The 22890-nt window shown below is 39.9% G+C and overlaps 1 protein-coding gene across 1 annotated transcript in view; it reads right to left on the bottom strand.

Moving 5' to 3' along the window:
- PRKAR2B (protein kinase cAMP-dependent type II regulatory subunit beta) overlaps nt 1–22890 on the bottom strand; it is a 97070-nt gene that overhangs the window by 61944 nt on the left and 12236 nt on the right. Inside the window, exon 2 of the mRNA XM_064505654.1 lies at nt 2466–2501. Within this exon, the coding sequence (XP_064361724.1) occupies nt 2466–2501 (36 nt within the window). The remainder of the gene's footprint in view (nt 1–2465; nt 2502–22890) is intronic.

Genomic DNA, 22890 nt, shown 5'->3' with positions numbered 1-22890 from the left:
GCTCTATTGCTATTTTCATCAAACCAGCGCGCCCTGGGGCAGCAGGACTCCCCGGTCTGCGCAAGGGAAGGCGAGGGGGCTTTGGGCCGACGTGTGAGGACGGCGGGGAGGGTAACATCACTCCCTCAGAATCAGCCTGCACTGCCACTACATCACATGCAACATCGACCACGTGCCACAGCTAACGACCAGAGTGTTTCTCATTAACTCGCAGTAACCTATATCAGAAGCAAATTTTCAATAAAATTTCCATGACACTTCAGAATCAAAAATCTTGTACATTTTACATTTTAAAATAGCTTTTATTTAACATGCTTAAAATTAACAGAAATCCATATTTGGAAAAACAAACAAAGAAACAAAAAAACCTCTTTTTTTGGTCAGCCTCTCACTTCCTAAATAGGAGAATCATTTGGGACTACAGAATGCTACAAAGAAAGCTGGAAAGCATGGAAAGCAGTCACTATTTGCAAAGTATCTTGAGTATCTTCATGTATCCAAACAGTTGTTCAATAAAAAGTAAAGTCACTATCCAAAAATACAGTTATGACAAAACATCTCTGTAAAATGCTTGCGTATCAGTATAGCTTGAGTCACGTTTCATATTTGATCAACCAACTTTCTTAAATATCCTGTATCACTCTAGTAGCTATTTAGTATTTAAGAAGTAAGAACTATAACCTTTGATGGCTTTTCTTGTTTGAAAAAATAATTATTTTGACTATTACAGCTGCCCTGAAAATTAATAAAACAGTACATACAGTAGATTGCATTATTACTTTGCTGCAGCTTAATTAAAAAGTGCTCATTTCCAAGGCTTGCAGTGTTTCCTTATCTTAACAGAAATTGAATTCCACTTATAGGATTTACATCTAAACAATCTTATACAATTCCACTTATTTTTCTGAAAAAGATAACTCAATTTTATCTCTCCACAAAAGACCTAAGCACATTAAATATTAATTGCCCACAAAAATTATTTATATTTTTCCCCAATAAGTGTGCAAAAATTTCAGACATGTTGTTAGTTTTCTTTCAAAGGGACATTAAAAATAACTGCCAATTTTTTTCCTCAGCAAGCATTAGCTTTTCAAACAAATCAAACTCTCCTACTGAAATGCAAAGTCTTATCACATCTGTTAAAAAGACTGCATTCATTAAAGTCAGCTATCAATCAGTCACAGTAAAACCTTGCTTAAAACATGCAACACAATTTGCATAACCCCCTGCTCACTTAGCGAGTGCCAGCTACGAATCATCCCTTTCATTTCGCGCTACAAGGACCTTATGAAGTATTAGCAAAACTTAAAACCATTAGTTTGGAACGAATTATTCTTTCGTACTGTGTGCTACGTACAATATGCCCCAATCCTGCAAATGCACATCTCCATTTCTTCTGTACAGTTCTCATCTGAGTAACTTGACTGGTATTTTTATATTGACAAGGAACTATCCAACTGAGACTGCTGGAAGAAAACCTAGAAGTCTGGATAGACTTTTTGGATTGTGGGATACACACTTTATTACATTTACTAAAAATGATCTGCAGTTGAAAATAGCAAGTGTTTTATATTTAGATTTCAAACTTAGCATACTGAGTTGACTAGATACAGATCACATTTCCAGTTCTGCTGACTCTTATGAGTCGATTATGAATGTCGTTATATTTAATGGAGGGTTTTACACCCCACTTCCAGATTGATATTATTTCAAAAATAAATAGAGTTAAGTTCTGGGCACCACACTTGAGGGGAAAAAGCCCCAAAATATGAAACGTAAAGGCCATAATACAGGAGGACAATAAAGAGAGGCCACAGATACTAATTTTTAATCTCACATAATCTGGGGGGATCCGTTCCATGCCGTAATGGAATAAGGTAAATAGTTCCCCGAGGCAGCGCTAACCAAGCTAACCTGCAGCACATACAAAATGGCACCAGGCTAAGCAGGGACACTAACGCAGCACAACACAACGCTGTCATGACAATACTGCTTTGGGGACCTGATCTGATAGCTCGACGGAGCTACACCATGTAACAAACCAGCTCGGTTTTGAAAAAACATGGAGATTGCTAGCTTGGCTGTACATTTTCCCATGCACCCGTGACCACCAAATTGCTGTTTCGAGTTAGCTCTGAAATAAGCAAGACAACACCGCATACGATTACCCTCAGTTCACATTTTCTAAGTTTAGTCCTGTTAGGACAAAAATTATCTTTTTTAAAGGAGAAAGAAAAGCTTAGATTTTTCATAAACTCCACAGCAACAGGAAGACTTCAGGCAAGTTCTGGGACCTGGAACCTTGACGATGTTTTTCAGCAGACCGCATAACTAATTTGAAATGAACCAGTCATCTTCAAAGAAATCTGATTAATGTCATATTATATTTCACATGACAGTCACAATCATCATTATTTTAGATTTATTATGTAGACCAATGAAACATGCAACTTCATCCAACTTACCTGATGCCCGTCTTGTGAATCGATTTATCGCTGGAGCTGAAAGAACACAGGAAGATTCAATTAGATTCTCTTCCTGACAGTTTAAATATACTTTACACATAACACTTTACACATAGCAATGATATACTTGATTTAAACAAAGTGTGACAACCACAAAAGTCATTTAATAATTATTTGTAAATCCTTATAGAATGCCATATTAATTTCATATATACCTAAACCTTTAAATAGCATTGCAAGAGATGTAGTAACGAGTTACCAATAAGATTCCAAGAGTATTTTCAACTTTTTAAAAGGTACTGTATGCAAGCACTTTTTGCTGTTCATGTCTGGCTGTGAAATATTTAGATCTATATTTCCATTATTTATCTAAACCACAGAAATTGGCATCTTGCACCCAAGGATGCAAACCCCGATTAAGATGATGTAAAAAATGATTTTTAGTTTTACAAGATATACCTATTAGAAATCTGGCAACAAAGATACTCCTATACCGAAAAGGACTAATTTACAATTCTATCTGAAAGATCAAATTTTCAACTGACTAACATTTAAAACTCTTCAGGTAAGTTAACACCAATGACAAAAGAAAAAAAAAGTTTTACGGCGCAAATGACTGTTCATATTGACATCTTGGAACATCTACAAATATGTGCTGCAAACATCTGCAATCCAGCTCCTATCTTGTTTCCAACTGGGAGAGATCACAAAAATACATCTTAAAGCACACAGTTTTGATAATTTTTTGCCTCCATTTCAATTCCAGGCTTACCAGCTTCTTCAAGAGATACTAGTGATAAAAAAAAATAGTTTAATATGTTTTGCCTTCCAAATACAACCTGCACATTGCTTATAATCAGTATAAAACACTGGTCTTGAAGTCTGCTTTCATATGATACTCTATTTCAGCCTTTGATATAAGAAGAAAATCTGAATGACCTAATTTCAAATGTGGGCAACAACTACATTAAAAATGCATAGTCTTATCGTGGCTACTGAATATTCAACTTTACAAAATTACTCTTGTTTACATGGAACCGACTGAAGAAAAATATTGAATTTTTTGATTTTATCACACTTAGTTTTACAAGGGAGTCACACAGCATTTCTTGAATGTTTAAGCTGAGATGAAGAAAACAGGAGGGACGGTAACAGTTTGAGGTGGAAACAGACTTTTTATTTCTTTGGGGAGAAGAAACCAGAGCAAAGATACAAATGCTGAACCAGAGCCACAGATGGTTTGTACAAGCACGTCCAGCAGAGTCAGGTCCAAGTGGCAAGAAATGCACTGGGAAATCAGCTGGCAGTGATCCCCACTGCTATTCCCAACGAAGGACACTTCTTCTGAATAAGCTATCACAAACCCCAAATACATATATAAATAATTGAGAGATTCACATAACCGGAACGTTTATTTTTAAACCCAAGTTCTATTCCCACCCAGTGAACTTTCTTATAAAAAAACAAAACATTTAAACACTTTTTGTTAGAGCAGACAGCATATTTTATGCAACTAGTGTTGTGTAATATTGCTTAATTTCTCAAACTGCAAAAAGAATACAGTTCATTTTGTCCCTAGGGTTATAGGCCAAATTCATTTCAGGACACTAGTCAAGACTCGCCGTCAGACGGCTCTGCCATGAGCTCCACTCACGGAAAGCAGCAGCCGTTCTCAGCAGATGTGCTTACAAGACAGTATTTGGGATCTGACATATTTCCTAACAAGAAAGCATAATATAGCGCTCTGCTCACACTAAAAGTTTTCCTCCAAGTCAGGGAAGGTAATTTGGTTTGGTTGTCAGTTCTATATAGCATGTGCAGATATGAAGATTGAACTCCTCTAGACAGCTCAGCACATTTTACTAACATGATAAATAATACATTTCGTAAAAACAACCACTGAACACAGCACTAATCTCCTTTGAAATCTACACCTCTTTGACAGTTCCAGTCATTACTTCAAGGAGACGATCCCTCTTCCAGGTACTTTAAATAAACTTTTAAAACCAGTTTTCTGATTGCTGCAAGAAGGTTTAATTTTCTAATTTACTTGTTGTTAGGAGGAAAAAAAAAAAAAGAGCACGAGAGAACAATTTTACCGGAGTGTTAGAAACCTGATAACTAATTGTGTGTGAACAGATCACCTCCGAGCTAGGCCTGCTCTGTGGAGGTCACCCATGTGAACAGTCAGTCTGCGAGCAGTCACCAGGCAGAGCCTTTTTCCCCAGGACCGGGATCTCTTCAGGGTCATCCAAACGTGTTCCTGGGAATTTCAGGAGCAGCACCACAGTTGTTTCGCAGCAAGCTGAACTACTCTCTCTTGTAGCAAACCATGATATATCTCTGCTGCCCAGAAAGATGGAGAAGTTAGCTTACAAGAAGGGCTCAGAGAATCATCAGCCCTAGAGAAATTTAGCCTATATTTTCACTGAAAAGTAGATGCATGATCAACCAGATGACTGTAATGTCTGGCAGGATAAACATAATAAGGTGCTCAAAGAGAGTTTAAAAAGCAATTTGCTGGAGACACAAGAAATAACAATGTTATCTCTCAGACACGTCAGGAGCTGGAAGTCCTGGCTCAGAAAGCAAATGGACAAACCAGTGGCAGAAAATTCCTTGAGGGATATGAAGCATTCCTCCTGGGGCCCTAAGTCCTTGAGCCACAGAAAACTGGAGGTTGTAGAGAGGGAAGAAACACTACCTGCTTTGCCTGTGCTTATCTTCTTCCCCAGATATCCATTTTTCAGCCACTGCCGCTACTGAATTCTGGGCTAGACTGTCGCATAAGTTGGGACCAGTGGCTGCCGAAAGCAGCACCCAAAAAATGCCATGCCAAGAGACAGTCTTGGCAGGCTTAACTATTACTGTGTTGGGGACCTGAGGGCAGCACTGAAATCCCACCCAGGGCCGCGTGGATATCGCATTTCCATCCACGGGTTCGAGACCAAGCTAGGCAGAGATGCAAGAAACCGCGCCTAGCGATGGGGCTTCACATCCCGTGCCGGCAGCCGTTCCCCACACCTCTGCTCGCGCCGCTCTTCCCTCTCTTCTTGCACGTGCAAGAAGCTTCTCCGGACCTTCCGTGCCTGATCACAGGCAGGAACGGTGGAAAGCTGCTGCACTCTTGAGCACTGCTCCCAATCTCACTGGACACCGAGGCAGAGCGGTCAGCGGGCTCCGCCACCCCAAGGACACCCCACTTGCCCCAGAGCCAACACGCACCAGCGTAAAGCACCGTAACCCTGCAGCGCAGGCGAGCGCAGGAAGGGAAGGGGCTGGAGGCAGTACCTACCTAGCTGCTGAAGTTAACTCTGTAGGGAAAACATCCAAAAGGTTACAGAAACATTGCCAAGAATCAGTTGCTCAGAGTGACTCAATACAACAACTGGCTGTGAAACAAAACAAAACAAAACAACCCTCCTTATGTATTGACTTACAGTTACCAAGGAAAAACCCTATTGACTTGTGCAAAAAGTAGGAGGAGCAAAATATGAATTGCAAAACCTAGTCATTGCAAAATCTCATGATTTTTCCCAAAGATTTTTCCCAAGAAGAGGTAAACTGGGAGGCAAGTACATTCAGAACATTTCCACTGCCATTTTATCTTGTATTTGACTAACAGAGAGCACTGTACCACAACCGAGCGGTGCAATTCAGTTAATGGAAAATCTTGTTTAAGTAAGTGATGTTGCTCTAGCATTAATACGACTCTTTGCATTGTTTTGTCCCAACACAAGTCTATCGCAGACTTTCATAGGGAAAATGAAAAAAGGCCAAAGAAACAAGCAAAAAGCAGAAAACCCCAGATGTCAATATCCTGACAAAGTTTTGATCAAATTACCATTGGAAATTAAGTAAGTTAGCAATTCTTATACGACATATCACAGTTGTTGTCTTGTTAGGACTAAATATGACAGAATTCCATAGCGTAAGACGTTATCTGCTGGTAACTGAAATTTATGGATGCTCCTGTTTGCAAATCCCTGTTCAGACAACTGTACAAAACTACAAAACATTTTGAAGTATTTTGGTGATACAGACCCAAGTAAATAAACAGAAATAACTGGCACCACATACATGATAAAAGCAGCCAAAAATGTTATAATGTCACTAAGAATCGACTGTGTAAAAACAACAGTGAATTACACGAAGTGCTTGCTGAAGATAAATTTTTTCCATCACTGACAACTGTCAACCAGCTAACTATTGCTCTTTTCCTCTCCGGGTATTTTTTCCACTCGTGCAATTCTTTATGAACATTAACCAGCCATCACAACATCCCTGCAAGACAGACAATAAAAGTAACATTAATTTGTAAGTGAAGAAGGTAGAAACGGGGGTCAGTGGATTGTTCGCAGAGCACCGAGGCGAAGATGACAGCGGTGAGCAAGGATCCCTGCCCAGGAGCCCTTCACCCCGTTAACTCGTTTGCCCAGCACTGAGCCTTTTTGCAGACTCCCAATTTAAGTGCTCAAAGTCAAGTTTGCTTCAGTGCTGCCGGAGACACTAGTGCCATTACCTGGAATAATAAATTAAATACCTCACAGAGATGAGACGTGCAGTCTTCCTAAAATGTCAGAGGCCTGACAGCCCTGGGTCTGATGAGAGGCTACGCGTACTGTGGCTGCTGAGGACACGCTCGAGCTTCCCCGACAGCCAGACGTGTAAGCTGGGCCTCCCGCGGGTCTGCAAGCGGGGGCGAGCACGCGACGGCAGCCAGGCCGCCCCGGGAGCTCGGCGGGCTCCCGCAGCCTGCTCCTGCCGACAGGGATCACCAGGAGCCGCTTCGGGCCACGCTGAGGGCAGCTCTAGTAAACGCTCTGTCAGAGCCACACACAAAGCCAAAATGCCTGCTCTGAGTGACTGGCGTTGGAAGATCAGTGAAAAAATCTTCATTATTAATAAAAAATAGAAGAACCACTTTCAACTAGCTCCACTTTCAATTAGTATCTTCAAAGGGCAAAAGGCTAAACCCCCTTAAAAAAAAAGAAAAAGAAAATTAAACTCAGACGTTACATTTCCAAAGACCTGAAATTTGGCAGACCATAATCCATACAGAACAAGAATGCTGCTAATGCATCTCAAAAGGTGGCTACAGGCAGAAATAGTATCTGCACCTCAGTGTGCAAACCTTGGGTGGAAGGCACAGATGCCCACAGTGAAGTTATGAAACAAAGTCATAGCTAAATCATTCATTTTTTTTTCTATCCTATTGAAGGCAAAACAGTGCTAAAACTCTCAAGGACATCACTGAGGTCAGTGGGTTAAACACAGCCCAAATTTCAACACGAGGTTGAGAACCTTCTTCTCAACACACCCCATGATATTACATTACCTTAACTGTAATGACCTCAAAGGAGCTACTCTTGTTTCACTTCTGTTTTCTCATTATGCCACCTACAGCATATACCTCAAAATCCCAGGCCAAGTTTCAGCGTTACTTGCACTACAGACTCCACCTTCTCAGCTGCAAGCTCCGCCGCTTCTCGGAGACCCAGCAACCTTCAGAAAGATGCTGAATTACACCTATTGCACATCTCACTCCTATATTCTGCAAATTAATATGAGCTTGTCTTTCTTCCTACGCAGATTATTAATTAGATTGAACTAATAAGAACAAGAGAAAAGTCATATCTAAATGCAGACTGAATGCCTTTCTAAAATACATGCTTTAGTCAGACTTAAGTTATTAACCTCAAAGTGGACAAAGTATGCTTAACTCTCCATTACCCAGGATGATAGACTGGGACATCATGCATAAGAATGATAATAGTAATAATAAAGATAAGACAGATATGGCAGAGCATGGTGCAGCGTATCCAGTCACTCACGAACATCTCTCTGGATCTGCTCCAATTTCTCTCCATCACAATTTTACGATTATTTCAGGAGGAATGATCACTCCAGAGCGCTGCCAGGTCTGAGATGGACACAAGATAAGACACTAATTTTAATGTACATTCACAATAATAGGACCACACAGAATTTCGGGGAAGGCGGTACAAGCACCACTGCCATCACCACCACGTGCTCTTGGCCATGGGGCTCCCCTCAGCCCATCCTGACAGGGGCAAGTCTGCCTCTTCCAGAATTGCTGTAGGCTCAACACAGCTGGTCCTAGGCCCAGGCTAATAAAACTGGCTTACCCCAAGCTAACTCCAGCCAGATACCTCTGCATACGTGTCACGGGGACACCCAAACCGCTGCTCGCTGCACGGCGGCGGCTATGGCACAGCACGGCATTTTGCTCGACCCCCACGTCACGGGGAAGCAGCTGCAGCGCTTCTGGGGCTGGCTCGGAAAGCAGTTCAGCTGTGTGCGCGCAGCAGTGCCAGCACGGATGTCAGCGGCACAGAAAATCTACAGGCACAATGGCACCGACAGTCCACAACCGATAATTTACTGCTTGATAATTAAGAGCCAATTGTGTTTACAGTCTGCAGTGATAACAGAGGTCAGGGTACGTGGTCATTTCTCCCTTAGACTCTCTAAAGCACATGGAGATATTACTAGCATATAGACCTAGGCAGATGACAAAATCAAGCTGTTAACATAAAATGAAATTACGGAAAATGTGATAAAATTGTAAAACAGATCTCTATTTCACTGAGAAATTTGTTCGAGTTGGAATAACTTTGGAAGCGGGCTGCTTTACCCTGAAGAGCTATTCTTCCTCCCAGGTCGCGGACTCCGGCTGGTACGTTCAATGACGGCTCGGAGAAATGAGCCCGTGACAAAGGAGGGAGTTGTTAGGTCTAGCGAGAACGGGTCTCGCTTTTCTCTGCGAAAGGCCATGATGGCTGTGACAGGAGTGGGGAGAGGAGACAGGCCCCAGGAATACGCAAGCGGCATTCAGAGTACAAACAAAAGGCCCTTGCTGTAAAGTGGATGGATACGCTTATTTAGAAAGCTACGCTACGCTTTGATTTCTGGAAACTTAATAGGAAAATCATCGCTATGAAATATCTAAGATGCATCTTCCTATTTCCTTCACCAAATAAATCCAAGTCAAAAGATTTTTTTTTTAATCAAAAAGAAATTCAAGAACAACACACAGAATGGGCCTTGACACATGCAAAAGGGTAAATCACAGCCGTACAGCAGTACACCCTGACGCTTGCCAGACAACCCGAAAGGGTCGACAACGACACTGCTGTCAAATTCCATCACAAACCAACCTCATAATCTAACAAGAAATCTAAACTTCACCTCGAAATGCTGATTTTCCCTTGGGAGGCAAATCCACAGCTCCTCTAAGGGCAAGATCCGCACACAAAGGATCCGACTCCGGACAAAGCGGGTGCGCTGCCAGGAGGGACCGGCAGCGGGTTTCCTTGGCGAGCGCGTGTTCCCTGCAGACCGAGCACGGCTGCGGATCATGGGGGGAGAGCGCATACATCAGCGGGCATCCACACACACGGGCACAGTCCAGGAAGGAAGCCATGAAGTATTAAACACACACTTTCAGGGAGCCCCGCAGTCAGAGACTGAAAAGCCAAGAGGAGAAAGGGATGATGCTATAGCATCACTATTTATAGGCTACTGGGAGAAAAAGGGAAAGAAAATCATTTTGGCTGTTGCAAGAGAAGTAGAGGTTGGTATGGGGAAGAAGCTACATTAGATGGGATGCCCTAAGATAATTGCTTTTTTGTTGTTGTTGTTGTTAAAATTACATGTACAGATTTTAAAACCATCTGTACCACAACATAATACACACATAATTATTCCCATTTCTGAAGACATCAACACATCTGTAGAAAAATAAAAATATAGAGAAACCAGAATATCCTATTATCCCCATTTTTAAAATATGTAACAAACAAAAGCAAATTTACAAAAGGCAGCATTGCTGGTTTCCTTTATAGATCTAAAATGCATTTAGTCCAAACTGAATTTTAAGATTTTAATTGGCTCTACAGATTACTTAACTTCTTGCCACTTTCAGTCTGGAAAATGAGTGCTATTTTGTTACAGAATAGTTTCTCAAGAAAGTGGGGAAAGCCTTACAGTCACAATAATTTTGAAAACTATACTGGATAATTGCCTTCTGCTACTTCTGATATAGCTCTGGAGCTCCATGATTACAGACTACTACAGCAGGACTGCCCCTTTCCAAAACCAGTGCCACACATTTCCCAGTGCTGCACAGGAATCTGCGCCCTCCTCAGACAGCCTTCAAAGGAAACTGAGAGGAAGAATCCAGGTAAGTTATTTTATTGACACAGATACATAACATATCCTAAAAAAGAGGATACCAAAAACAGCATAGAAGAAAGCCCCTCTTCTTAGGTGTTGGTATGTAGAATGAAGCCCCCAATCTCCCAGTAGATACACGCAACCAATTGCTACTTCCAACAGAAAACAACAAGCAGCAAACTCCCCTACCTTACATCTTCTCTAATGACTACACAACAACAAGCCACAAATTACTGCTTCAAACCCAAAAGCCTGGGTTGCACATAGAGAAAAGAAAAAAAAAAATACCATGACTTGCTGACTCAGGTCAAAAAAAAAGGATAAATATCTATTCAGTGAAAGTTTTGACAAATTAATTAGTTGATTATTAACAAGTCACCACACAAGAACATGAATATAAACGTGTGGATAAATATGAGGATAAATACCTCAGTTTTTGTTTTGCTGAAGATGAAAACCCTTTTTATCTACATATTTAAACTCATCACTATGCTATCAGGAAAACAGCAATGCTGTAACTGAAGTACCTGGAAACATTAAATAAGCAGGGACTAATATATTTTTTCAGGTTTTCATTTTTTACACTATTTCCCCAGGCTATATTTTGTACTGATTTTAAATATATTTAATTTTTAAATGTCATTACTTTCATGGTCATATACATACAGCTCTACAAGTTGGCTAGTTATTTAACCTGTCATAACACAAATCTTGAAAGAGAGGCAAAGAAATCTTTCCCGCTTTATCAGTTAAGAAATTTCAGCTATTATGAATAATTGATACTGTGCATAATTACTATAGCTGAAAACGAAAAGATGAGATGCCTGTCTGACCTTACTCTGGCTTAGACCGATAACCCAACGTAGTGAAATGGGCTCTCACAGCTGTCACTGGGAATGAAATGCTTCTCTTGGAGAGCATATTTACTTCTCCCACTCAAGCAGATCTCACAAGGTTTGGGCTTTTTTTTATTTTTAAGGAGAATCCTAGCCTTTCTTTTATATTCTAACATAACACATTAATCTGAAAGTAGGTTAACTGAATATGTTGCTATATTGAATGCCTCTTATCTGAAATATGCATTCTGTTGTATAGCACCGCATGCTAAACATAGCATGTTTTCCTTTACAAATTCATCGTCACTATTGCTTGTGACCAGTACACTTTGTCATTATCTCATTAAAAATAATCAGTCGTCTAGAGAAGAAAAAAAATTTCATTCACAGCAATATTTCTAATCCTCAATTATACAAGTGGCTGCAACAAATTAATCTGTATAAGAACTTGTTTGATAAAAGCTGAAAATCTGCGTTTGTGAGGAAGCTCTGGTTTGGAGTACTTGCTGCCCTCCATCTCAGGTTACTCAGTACATATGATGAAAACTAATGATGTGCATATGGTAAGATTATGTCCATCAGGGACAAAATAATTAGAAAGCAAAAAACAGTATGAAATTGAACATAAGAAGAACCAATGAAATAAATATATGAAGGATGTCAGTCTTCCCAGGAGATGCTCTGGGCTATGAAGATCCAGGCCTTCCTACAGAGAGAAAAACTAAGACCTGAAGGGCTGCTTTAGCTTGATCATGATCTATAGGTCCCTTTTTGCTCTCACCCTCTGTCTTGGTATAATTTACCAACCTGTCTATTTCTACGCAACAGAGAGTTCTGAGATTTTTTTAAGTTCGTTTTTTTAACATGATCCCTACACCCTACACTGCTTGCAGTAACATCCCCCTTAGCTGCCTAAGCAATTTATTACAATTTTCAAGGAATATTCTGCTATAGCCATAGCATAGTTTACAACTGCTACTAAAACCCATCTGATACAAAATGTCAGTAATGCTTTTATCTTCTTACCATCTGTAAATGGCTCCTTTCCACTTGAAATTTCAAAAGCTATTTTAAGAATATTATGGTTATTTGCTTTCTAACACTGCAGTGTAGGCGTTTAGATTCAATTTCATGTTCTTTTCTGCTTTCTAATTTTGCTGCCTGAAGCATATTTACTAATGTATGCATGTTCCCCATCAGAATGGGAGAAAAATTGGTCATTCTGCTAAAGCTCTACCAGCAATCCCAAAACAGTTGAACGGAACCACTCATCTGTAAAACTATCAAACTGACATTTTGTATGTCATTAGGCTTCAGGATCAACATCCCACGAGACAAAGAGCAATCTGCACCTGTCCTTGAACTGGAATTTCTGTCAAATTGCAAACTAGACAGACAGCCCAAGGTTGTGCAGATATGACCTCTTCTCTCAAACTCTTGAGTCTAAACCTTTCCCTTAATTATTACACAAGTGTGCTTTAGGCTCTAATTTTGCAAAATTTTGGCCTACATTTTTTAATCTCTTGACAGCAGCTGAAATTTATCTTTATTACAAAGGAATAAAGATGCAGTCTGGTTGATGGTAGTGGGTTGCAGAAGGTGTCATGGCTGACAGTACTCTTCTCTGAGGGAGTACACCTTTGTATGGAGTTTGTAATTATCTCATCTATTTTACACATTTTTGCAACTGCGAAACATAGCTGCTTCTCTCCCCATATACATTCATACTACCTGTGTTTAATCCAAAGTCTCAAACTTTTTAAGACTCAGGCTTCCCTACTGTTATTCATGTTTTTGTCACTTTACCATTAGGTTATTACAACACATCCTACATGGGCAAACACCATTAAAACTTTCTCAAATTAAGTTTATACAACACCTCTTCCTACTTGCTAGGACTACCCAGGCAGAAACCTATATTACAAAGTACCTTGATGAAAAAAAATGTATTAACATGTATGATCTGCAATCTGCACTGCCTGTTTATTCATTTCCAGATGAAAATTAAGATTTTTTTACTTGATATGTATTTTAAAGTTTGTATATTTTAAGCTCTTCACATACTTAAAGGAAGCGTCTCTTGCACTCATGATATTCATTCTCAGCTAGTAAGAACTACAACAGACAATTTTGTTAGCTTTCCGAGCATGAAGCAAAGCACATCTTCCTGTTCGGTTTTAGAGAAAGACTAAGAGACGTGGCTCACTAGAGAGCACAGTTATTGTTAAAAATAAAAAGAATAATAATAAAAAAGGTTATGAGAATAACAAATGTCAGCAAGAGGACTGCATTGAGACTATTTCAGAAGAGTGATATATACATTAGCATCTAAACAGAAAAGTTGTAATCAAGAAAAGACAGCACTTGAACATCAGCCTGCCCTCACACCTACCACATCACTGCCAGCTCTTCAGAAGTCTGCAGATGACGCCGATGGCAGGATGGCTGCTTCCCCACTTCTGCCTGTGGGCTGCACTGGGGGTTTCATCAGTGAGCATGCTGAGCACGTATTTTCTGTTTGGATGTTTCACTGGTTGTGCACACCTCTTGCCTGCAGCCTACATGTAACATACTTCCCATCACCAGGCAAAGTCTGATGTCTGGCAGACAACTAAAACAACTAGTGAAACATCAAAGTGAAGATCCTACTAGCTTGGAACGCATCCACGGGAGTAACTGGGTGGCTAACGTCTTCCCCAAGCTCAGGTCCCACATGTCAGAGTGCAGTTTCTGAGATTGGGTTTATTTGTTTTTCTTCCCCGTTTTCAGTAAATACTTGTACTCTTAGGCAGCAGTCATCCTCCAGGGCTGGACAATATCAGCAACAAAAAACCTTGCACTACCAGAAACTATAGTGTTGAGATTTAAAAGGTTGAGCCAAAGGTTGAAAAGCGGGAGATGGCGGGGGGGGGGGGGGGGGGGGAAGCAGCAACTGGAAATAAGAAACATAGGGCAGGAGGGAAGGAATAGTTTTATTGTTCACATTCCATATATGTGCAATGTCAAATTACAGCAAGCAGCTGTCAGGGACTATGCTGAAGCTGTTAGCCAAAGCATCTTTAATGATTTGGCCTTTCCAATTCTCAGAGGCAAGTCAATGAAGCACAGCTGGGGCTGGTAGCTGCACTCGCTTCAGTACAGACTTCATGCACCCATGCAGTATCTGCTCCCCTTTACTCTTGCAAAGATGCAGGACACAGCATGCAAATATGACCCTAGGGAGAAGGTGGGACTCAGATTCAATCTTAATAACAACAGCCATCTGCCTCCTCTTCACATGGTCAAAACCACTATCCACATCCACAAGACTACCGATTATGCATTAACTAAAGAGACCCTGTCCATGCTTCAGATTGACCATAAATGGCTTTATGAGTCAAGAAAGGGAGTAAGGAAGGGTCACCATGTGTCTACTACCCAGAAGTACATAGACTGAGGATCTTACAAATGGCGCCCCCAAACCAGGCAGCTAGGTGTCATTTTCCCCTGAACTGTGCAGCTAAAGAACGGTGGAAATTAGAGATGACCAATTTCCAGGTGACCAGCGCAACCCTCTTCCTTGCACCCACTGGCTCATGTCAGCCATCTACAGAACCAAATAAAGGGCAAACACAACATGGATCTCATTTCCATGGTCACCACTATCCTCATCCTGAAGTTCTCCCTTGAATGGCTGTCTTCCCATTTTGGATATGATCTTCCATCATCAGCTGTTACTCTTCTCTCAAATATAGACATTAGGTAGAACATGCAGCACCTCCCAACATAACATATAACACAGGATAATTTCTACTTTGTACCCAAATCAGAGTCTTGACCCAGTTGTGCCAGCACTTCTATGACCATGGTCAAACACAGACCCACGCTACTGCATGTTACTGTCACAGTGCTGAGATGCAAATTACAGCAAATAACCTAGCACTGATGTGGTTACAATGCCTTTTTTTAAGGTTCTTTTTTCAGACATGCACTCATCTCAGGACCTGCTTTTCTCTTCCCTCGAAACAACTCTGAACATCCCTGTAATAAACCAGGATTATAGCCCAGAATACACAGAACACACTTAAGGATGTTTGAAGAGCTCAGTTGCCTAACTTGGTGTGGAGACTTTTGTGCTCAGTATGTAAAATTTGGGCATAATGATACTAAACAGTGTCACTTGAGCTCCTTTATAAAGCTAGTCCTTATTCTCAAGACATCTTTTAAGTCTGTAGCTGTGCCTTGATTATGGAGGATGATTATAGACCTTTGAAACCAAATAACTTGTTCTTCAAGAAAACAGAGAGGTCAAAGAGATTCCATAGTGTGAACAGACCTCATGGACAGGTGAATAGGAAACCACTTCTGTCCTGAACCAATAAACTTGCACAAGAAAGAGATGGGGAACAACCAAAGGAAGCTGCAGATACTGATTTACTTCAGCACATTTTGTTGTGTTTGTGTGAAACACAGATTAATGGTAGAGGCTGAACAAACAGAGGGATGTCCAAAGTATAAATGCAAAGGGCTATCTACTGTCATTTGTTTGCTTATTCCACTGCAGTGGTATTAAAATATTCTATGAGATAATCTAAAACTGTAAATCCTATTATTTCTTATGGCTACATTACTTGTGAACCACTTTCAGACATTTCTAATAGAAACTTCTGACCGGTGATGGATTTTTTGGTACTACTCCATTTTGCTCAAAGGTTTGGGCAGCATTTGAAAACTTGCATCTGTTTTAAGTAAACTGCAGCATCACAGTCACGTTCACTCACATTTCATTCTGTTCCTGGCTAGCAAAGCTTGAGAACGTTGTCCCAATTTCCTTTTGTAACTATCTGTGAGATTCCTATGAAGAGCCAACTTTCCATGACTCTTGATAACAGAGCTCTCCAGCCAGCCACAGGCTGATTAGTCATCAGGCGATGAAATAACTGCTGGCATAAAACAAATGGTCTTCTACCAGAGGGCATTTAAAAAAATAACCTACTGTGCTTTCAATCTGGATTCTCTAGCAAAATTACATTTGGTAATGACACCATTGCCTGAAAGAGTGCTAAAACCAATTCTAACAAAGCTATGCGGTCTATGACCCAAACATCCCTTTCCTCCAGACCTGTCCGAAAACATGACACACATTGTGTCATATTTTCTATTTACAGTTACCTACCCAGACAGGTAATATAAGATTCATGTACTGAAGGAGGAAGTGTTCAGAGACAGGTTAAAGGCAGACCAAGGGATACTGGCAACCTGGAGTCTTGTTCTGACACAGAGCATTACAGAGAAAAATGACTCTGCTTTGGGAACATGGAACAAACTCTTTATTCTGTATATGGTGAGGTGCTACTTTTTCTGTACAGTGTCCTCCTCCAACCTCCACTGTCTTTGAAGAACCTCTACTCCTTTTAGAATAAGTAAACAGAAGAGGTCAAGAACCTGTATCAGAAAGGGAGAGACAAAAACTAAGGGATGAGTTTGCTTGATCAGTTACAGGTCACACTGGCGATGCCTATTTCCCAAACAACTGCCCTATCCCCAGGCCACGACACGGTCCGAGAGCCAGCACTGAAAGCTCATCTCTTGAAGCCAAGCCAACGTGCAAGCAAGCACGCTAGAAAGTAAACAAGAAGCCTGGCTCCAACCTAGTGGTCTGCATATTCAAGTGTCCACAAAGAAGGCAGGCTAGAGTTTCTGTTTCAACTTACTAGAATAAACATGTTTTACATTATACCCTCAACAGTTTAAAAAAAGAAAAAAGAAAGAGACTGATTCTACATTACCTGTCAATTTCCAGCATTTCTTCCTTGTTTCCTCAATGAATTAAAAAAAAAAAAATAGGCTACTTATGAAAGTTTCTGAAATTAAAGGATACTCAACTTCATCAACTTAGGAAAAGTATTACTTTTATGTTCCCAGTGTCCACATTAGGTTACTAGAACTGAATGTGAGGCTATTTGTTACTATTACCATTACTTTTTCTCTTTTAAATTACTTTGGCCAAGAAAAATTAATTCCATTATATTTTTTGTCCTACTAATGGATTTTTTAAAACAAGTTTTACAAACAGGGACATCTTTTTTAAAACAAGCACTTCCACATATCCTACACAGCATGCAAATCATGAGCATACCACACTGAATCATAATTTGTAAAAAATGACTTGAAAATGAAAATTTTGTGAAAGTAACTCTAATTTTAAAGGCACATTCTATTTGATTTCTCTGCAGGTAGCTGCCAATTCCTTTTCTAGGAAGTCCTTTACATATGCAGTACTAAAAACAACTAAATTTAGTCCAGTGTATATTTCCAGATACTGTAGCTCTTTCATTAACCATTAGATACAACTTAATTCCACCTGGCTCTTTCTAGCAGTCAAAAGAGGAATTGAAGAAAAGGGAAATACCTTCACTTAGACTCCCCCTCCATTTAAATGTTCACTGAATTAGGTATTACCACAGCAACCAGTCTCATATTTCCTGAACTGAGCCTAACACAATATTTATGGAAAAAAAAAAATTAATGGTCTTCCTTACTTTGGAAACAACAGCAGACGACTAAATGGACTTGCCCTTTATCAGCACATCCCACAAAATAATACCATCATCCCGCTGCATCAAGCAGAGAGAAAAATTTCTTGTTAAAAACTTTCTTTAACATTGTTCCTTTTATACTGAATTTGTAAAGTTAATAATCCAGGACGTCATACATAAAGGTATCTAGAAAACTTCCTTTTGGAAGTCTTCTCTAGCTAGTCAAAACTTGGTCCTCTATTGTTTAATTTTCATTAAAAATAATAAACTGCACCTTAAAAAAATTAAACGTGTAACTGATCAACAGCTGGATTATAACACACGTATTAAATCCCTTCTAGGCTGGCCCTGTTTTTCAGTATAATTATAAGTATTTATCTGAAGTGTTTTACATGGCTCACGTCTGTATACAAGTGACAGGCTAGGGCAGGTGAAATCATACGTCCTATTTTCTATCCTTGAACAGGAAGTATTTTGGGTCTCAAAGACATTTTTTGCTGAATCAAGAAATACAGAACTCCTTCACAGTATATAGACTAGCTTGTATCTAAAAAACACATTCATAAAGTTTGCAAAAGGTTATCAACAGAGGTTATAAGCACATTACCAGCATGTTCAGAACATGTAAAACAAGATACTGATCTGTGAAATTTTATAAGGATGAAACATTTAAATAAGTATCTATTTTCTAAACATGGACCACTGAGACAGGCTGTATACACACATCAGGCAAGAATTTATTCACTCTTAATAGGCTGGGTCTGAACATGACCTTAGTGTTAAGTGACCTTGACATGTTAAAGGGACCTCAACGGGCTGGAGAAATGGGCAGGGAGGAATCTCATAAAGTTCAACACAGGAAAATGCCAGGTCCTGTGCCTGAGGAGGAACAACCCCATGCACCAGGACAGGCTGGGGGGGACTGGCTGGAAGAGAACAACCTGGGGGTCCTGGTGGACAACAAGTTGACCATATGCCAGCAATGTGCCCTCATGGCAAAGAAGGCCAATGGCATCCTGGGCTGCATTAGGCAGAGCACTGCCAGAGGTCAGGGGAGGTGATCTTTCCCCTTTGCCCAGCACTGGTGAGGTCATATCTGGAGTGCTGTGTCTGGTGCTGGGCTCCCCAGTAAAAGAGAGACATGGACATACTGGAGTGGGTCCACTGTAGGGCCGCTGAGACAATTAAAGGACTGGAGCATCTCTCATGTGAGGAGAGGCTGAGAGAGCTGGGACTGGTCAGCCTAGAGAACAGAAGCTTCAGGCAGATCTTATCAGTGTGCATAAATATCTGATGGGGGAGAGCAAACGGGATGGAGCCAGACTCTTCTCAGTGGTGCCCAGTGACAGGACAAGAGGCAACAGGCACAAACTGACACACAGGAAATTCTATCTGAACATAAGAAAAAACTTTTTTTACCCTGAGAGTGGTTGAACATGGGAACAGGTTGCCCCAAAAGGTTGTGGAGTCTCATTCTTCGGAGACATTCAAAACTTAACTGGGCAGTGTCCTGAACAACCTGCTCTAGCTGATCCTGCTTGAGCAGGGGTGTTGGACTAGACAATCTCCAGAGTGTCAACTCTGTCCCCAGCTGTGCCAACCTTCACACTGTGAAGAGTGACCAAAAGAGCCTATCATTTAATGTACGATTCTATAATGGCTATGTGGCTGTAGTTCATACTAATAACCATGATGTGTCTTTTGTATAAGCTATTTGATAAATAACGGTATGCATTAGGAATACTGAGCAATGCAATCTCTTCAGTATGCAGCCAAGAAAGTTCTGCAGCAGCTTTGCGCGCGGGTGTGCTTGCGGGGGTTTGGTCCAGTCAGAAGAACTGGCTGTTGCGACCATGGCTTCCCCAGGCCACCTCCAGCACAGTCCACTCCTCACAACAGCTGATCCCTTTTGATGCAGCTGCCCCACCTGGCTTGGCAAAGAGCTTCACCTTTTCCTGCTCCCTCCTACTCACTCAGGCTTCGAGTTTTCTGTCTCCTAGTCTGGCCTCATACTCCCCTAAATGAGTTCACATTTTTTTTTAGGAATATGCTCCTCTTTTCATTACAACACAGTATTATGGTTATTATCAACTTTACTTGCACTTTCCTACAGTAACATCTGGACAATGGCAAGCTGGCTCATATAATCTATAGAAGACAATGGCAAAATTCACAAAAGCTTATCTCAAATTTGAGATTAATAGACTGAATTTATTAACTATTGAACTATTTATATGAACTATTGAATTTAATAGACAACCTTTGTATGCCAGGCACTTGGCTTTTTTCTTTTTTAATACTTGATTCCTTTTAGGAGTTTTAAGTTGCTCAGCTGTACTACTTCAAAGTTGTTTTTGAGAAAGGCTAGTAAAAACAGACTTTAGGAAAGGTAAAGGAATGAAATAGATGGCAGCATTTTTATTTGAGGAAGTCTGCTATCTTATTGCCGTATAGGCTTCCTCTGTTTACAGAAGTCTAGCTGATTATTCAGGCGCTCTTACATATTTCTGTGAAAGAGAAATCCATTATTTTCTACATTTGGCCAGAAAAATTCATGCACCAGACAAAAAAAACCCTTAAATTCTAGCATCAGTTTGGCCCTGGACTCTAGGTGTTAGAAAGTTTTTTTTACAGTAAGTACTATATGCAAACAACACTACAGGAGCCCCTCACAGCCCTTCATGAATATACCATGACAAGTGATATATTCCCTGAATAGAGATGGGGATCACTAAGTATGCCATTTACAAAGTTACAATGTATACTCAGGCATACAGCAAAAGCTACTCAAAGTCATATAGCAACTCTGTGGCACACATGGAGATTTAACCCAATCCGTCTCAACTGTCAAGGCCTTGTTTTCAATTGCTGGATGATTCTTCTTCTTAAAGGATGGTTATCAAGGAATGAGAAAAGGCCAAACCTTAGCCTTCAGGCCAGATTCCTTTGTCTTGTGGACTTCATCCAGATCCACAGACTATTTAAATAAAATCCTGTTGCACATTTTTTAAGTATCTCTTACCACTGGTGGAATATGGAAAGAGTTGTCATCAGCTGCTATATTACATTATATAAACACATTTTAAAATGAGCATGGTACAAACTTGACAAACCATGAGACCTTTATTAGGCTGGCCTAAAAATACAAATATGCATTTTTAGAGCATATAGTTTTCATAGGCCCTGAAGGAGATCCTATATGATAATCTTACAATTGAATTTCTGAAAGTATTATAGACGGAAATTACCTATTTTTATAGACATGTCAATAATTCTGATTAACAAGTCTTCTTAATTTATTTCAAAGTTTCAAAGCCAAATTCTCTCTTTTTGCTATTAAAACAAGAGATTACTTAGCAATCAAACCACTTGTACAAAACTTTCAGGATTTGACCATTAGAAAACAGCATGGCATACATCTTATTCTCAAAATCAAAACTAATGTTCATCAAAAAGAATTTTTTTAAAGAAAGAACTATGATTAAACTCATTTTCTTTCAATAAAAATGTTAAAATGTGATAGTTTTATCCCCACTGGTGAGTTCCAACTCATAGATTAACTAGAATTTGCATGACTTTCCAGTTACAGACTACAAAACTTCCATCTTCTTTCCTTCCTTCTTTCCCCTGCCTAAAGGGCAATCAATTATATGTATTCAATTACTCACTATATAAACACAGAAACCAGCATCAAACATGAACTAGATTGATAAGTTTTCTAAAGAAAACATTGCAATTGTAAAATCTATAATGCACAATTTGCGCAAGAAAAAGAATGAGTCTTGTGTTAAAGAGAAAACAAACTTTACTATCTAAAATGTAATCCAAAAAAAATCTAACCTTGAGACTAAAGCTAAATTCTTCCCTTCACCTAAAAAAAGTTTAATTCTACAGTTCTATAAACTATTTTGTCTTGGAACACAGAACACAAGTCAAACAATGTCAGATCCTAGCCAGAAGTAAATATAAAGTAGAGTTTCCGGAACAAGTGCGTAAATCTTCTTGGCTCTGCCTTTACATATTTAAAACAGGGCATGTGTTTATATTCTGACCTTTGTATCTCTTCCAAAAGAACAGAAAACAAAAAAAATCACAAAGAAATACTTTTACTCAGCAATAAGCAGGCTCATCTTACTTTTGGAGCGTTAATTACAACAACGCCAGAGTAAGTGAGAGCAATTATGTTTCTATTCTTGATTTCTAGAAGGAAGACTGTGCTTCCATAGAAACTGACCCGTCAATTTTAAATTAGTTTCGGCACCAACCACTTAAACGCCGGAAACAAGCAAGAGTCGTTTCATTTTGCAAGTGAAACAACACTTGCTAGACAAGAGCAATTAATAGGGGCTACTGCATAGTCTGTTGCTATTAAACAGGGTCAGTAATAACTACTTCATTTCAAGAGAGCAGCTTCCTGCTTCATTTCTTTAGCCTTCATTCAAGGAAGAGTTTATACCACTACATTATCCATCTGCTTGTTCTCCTAATTAGCTTCTGAACTTGCTGAACAATTTCAATTAAATTTAAGTATAAGGAAAGTCTCAGAGATAAGAAGTTTCTATGAATTTGTGAAAATTGGCAGCTCACACCAAACAAGTATCCACCACGAAGGGAAAATCACAGCATAAGCTCAATATTTGTCTGCTTTACTGGTCTGCTTCATTTGGCCTGTGAGCCAGCTAATCAGTACTACATGGCTCTGAACCAGCCGCTAAGGTGATGCCCCCATCAGCACACTGCAATTTGCCTGCAGTAGTGCACTTCTGAATAAACTAAATGCTGCAAGGGCATGATACACTACATCATACACCAGCTGGCTCTTCCCAGACATAAAACACAGCTTTTTTTTTTTTCTTCCCTCCAACTGAATTG

This window comes from Dromaius novaehollandiae, chromosome 1, assembly GCF_036370855.1.
Source record: "Dromaius novaehollandiae isolate bDroNov1 chromosome 1, bDroNov1.hap1, whole genome shotgun sequence".
Taxonomy (NCBI): Eukaryota; Metazoa; Chordata; class Aves; order Casuariiformes; family Dromaiidae; genus Dromaius; species Dromaius novaehollandiae.
The sequence above is the reverse complement of the archived record's forward strand: the minus strand, read 5'-3'. Positions and strand labels throughout refer to the sequence as shown.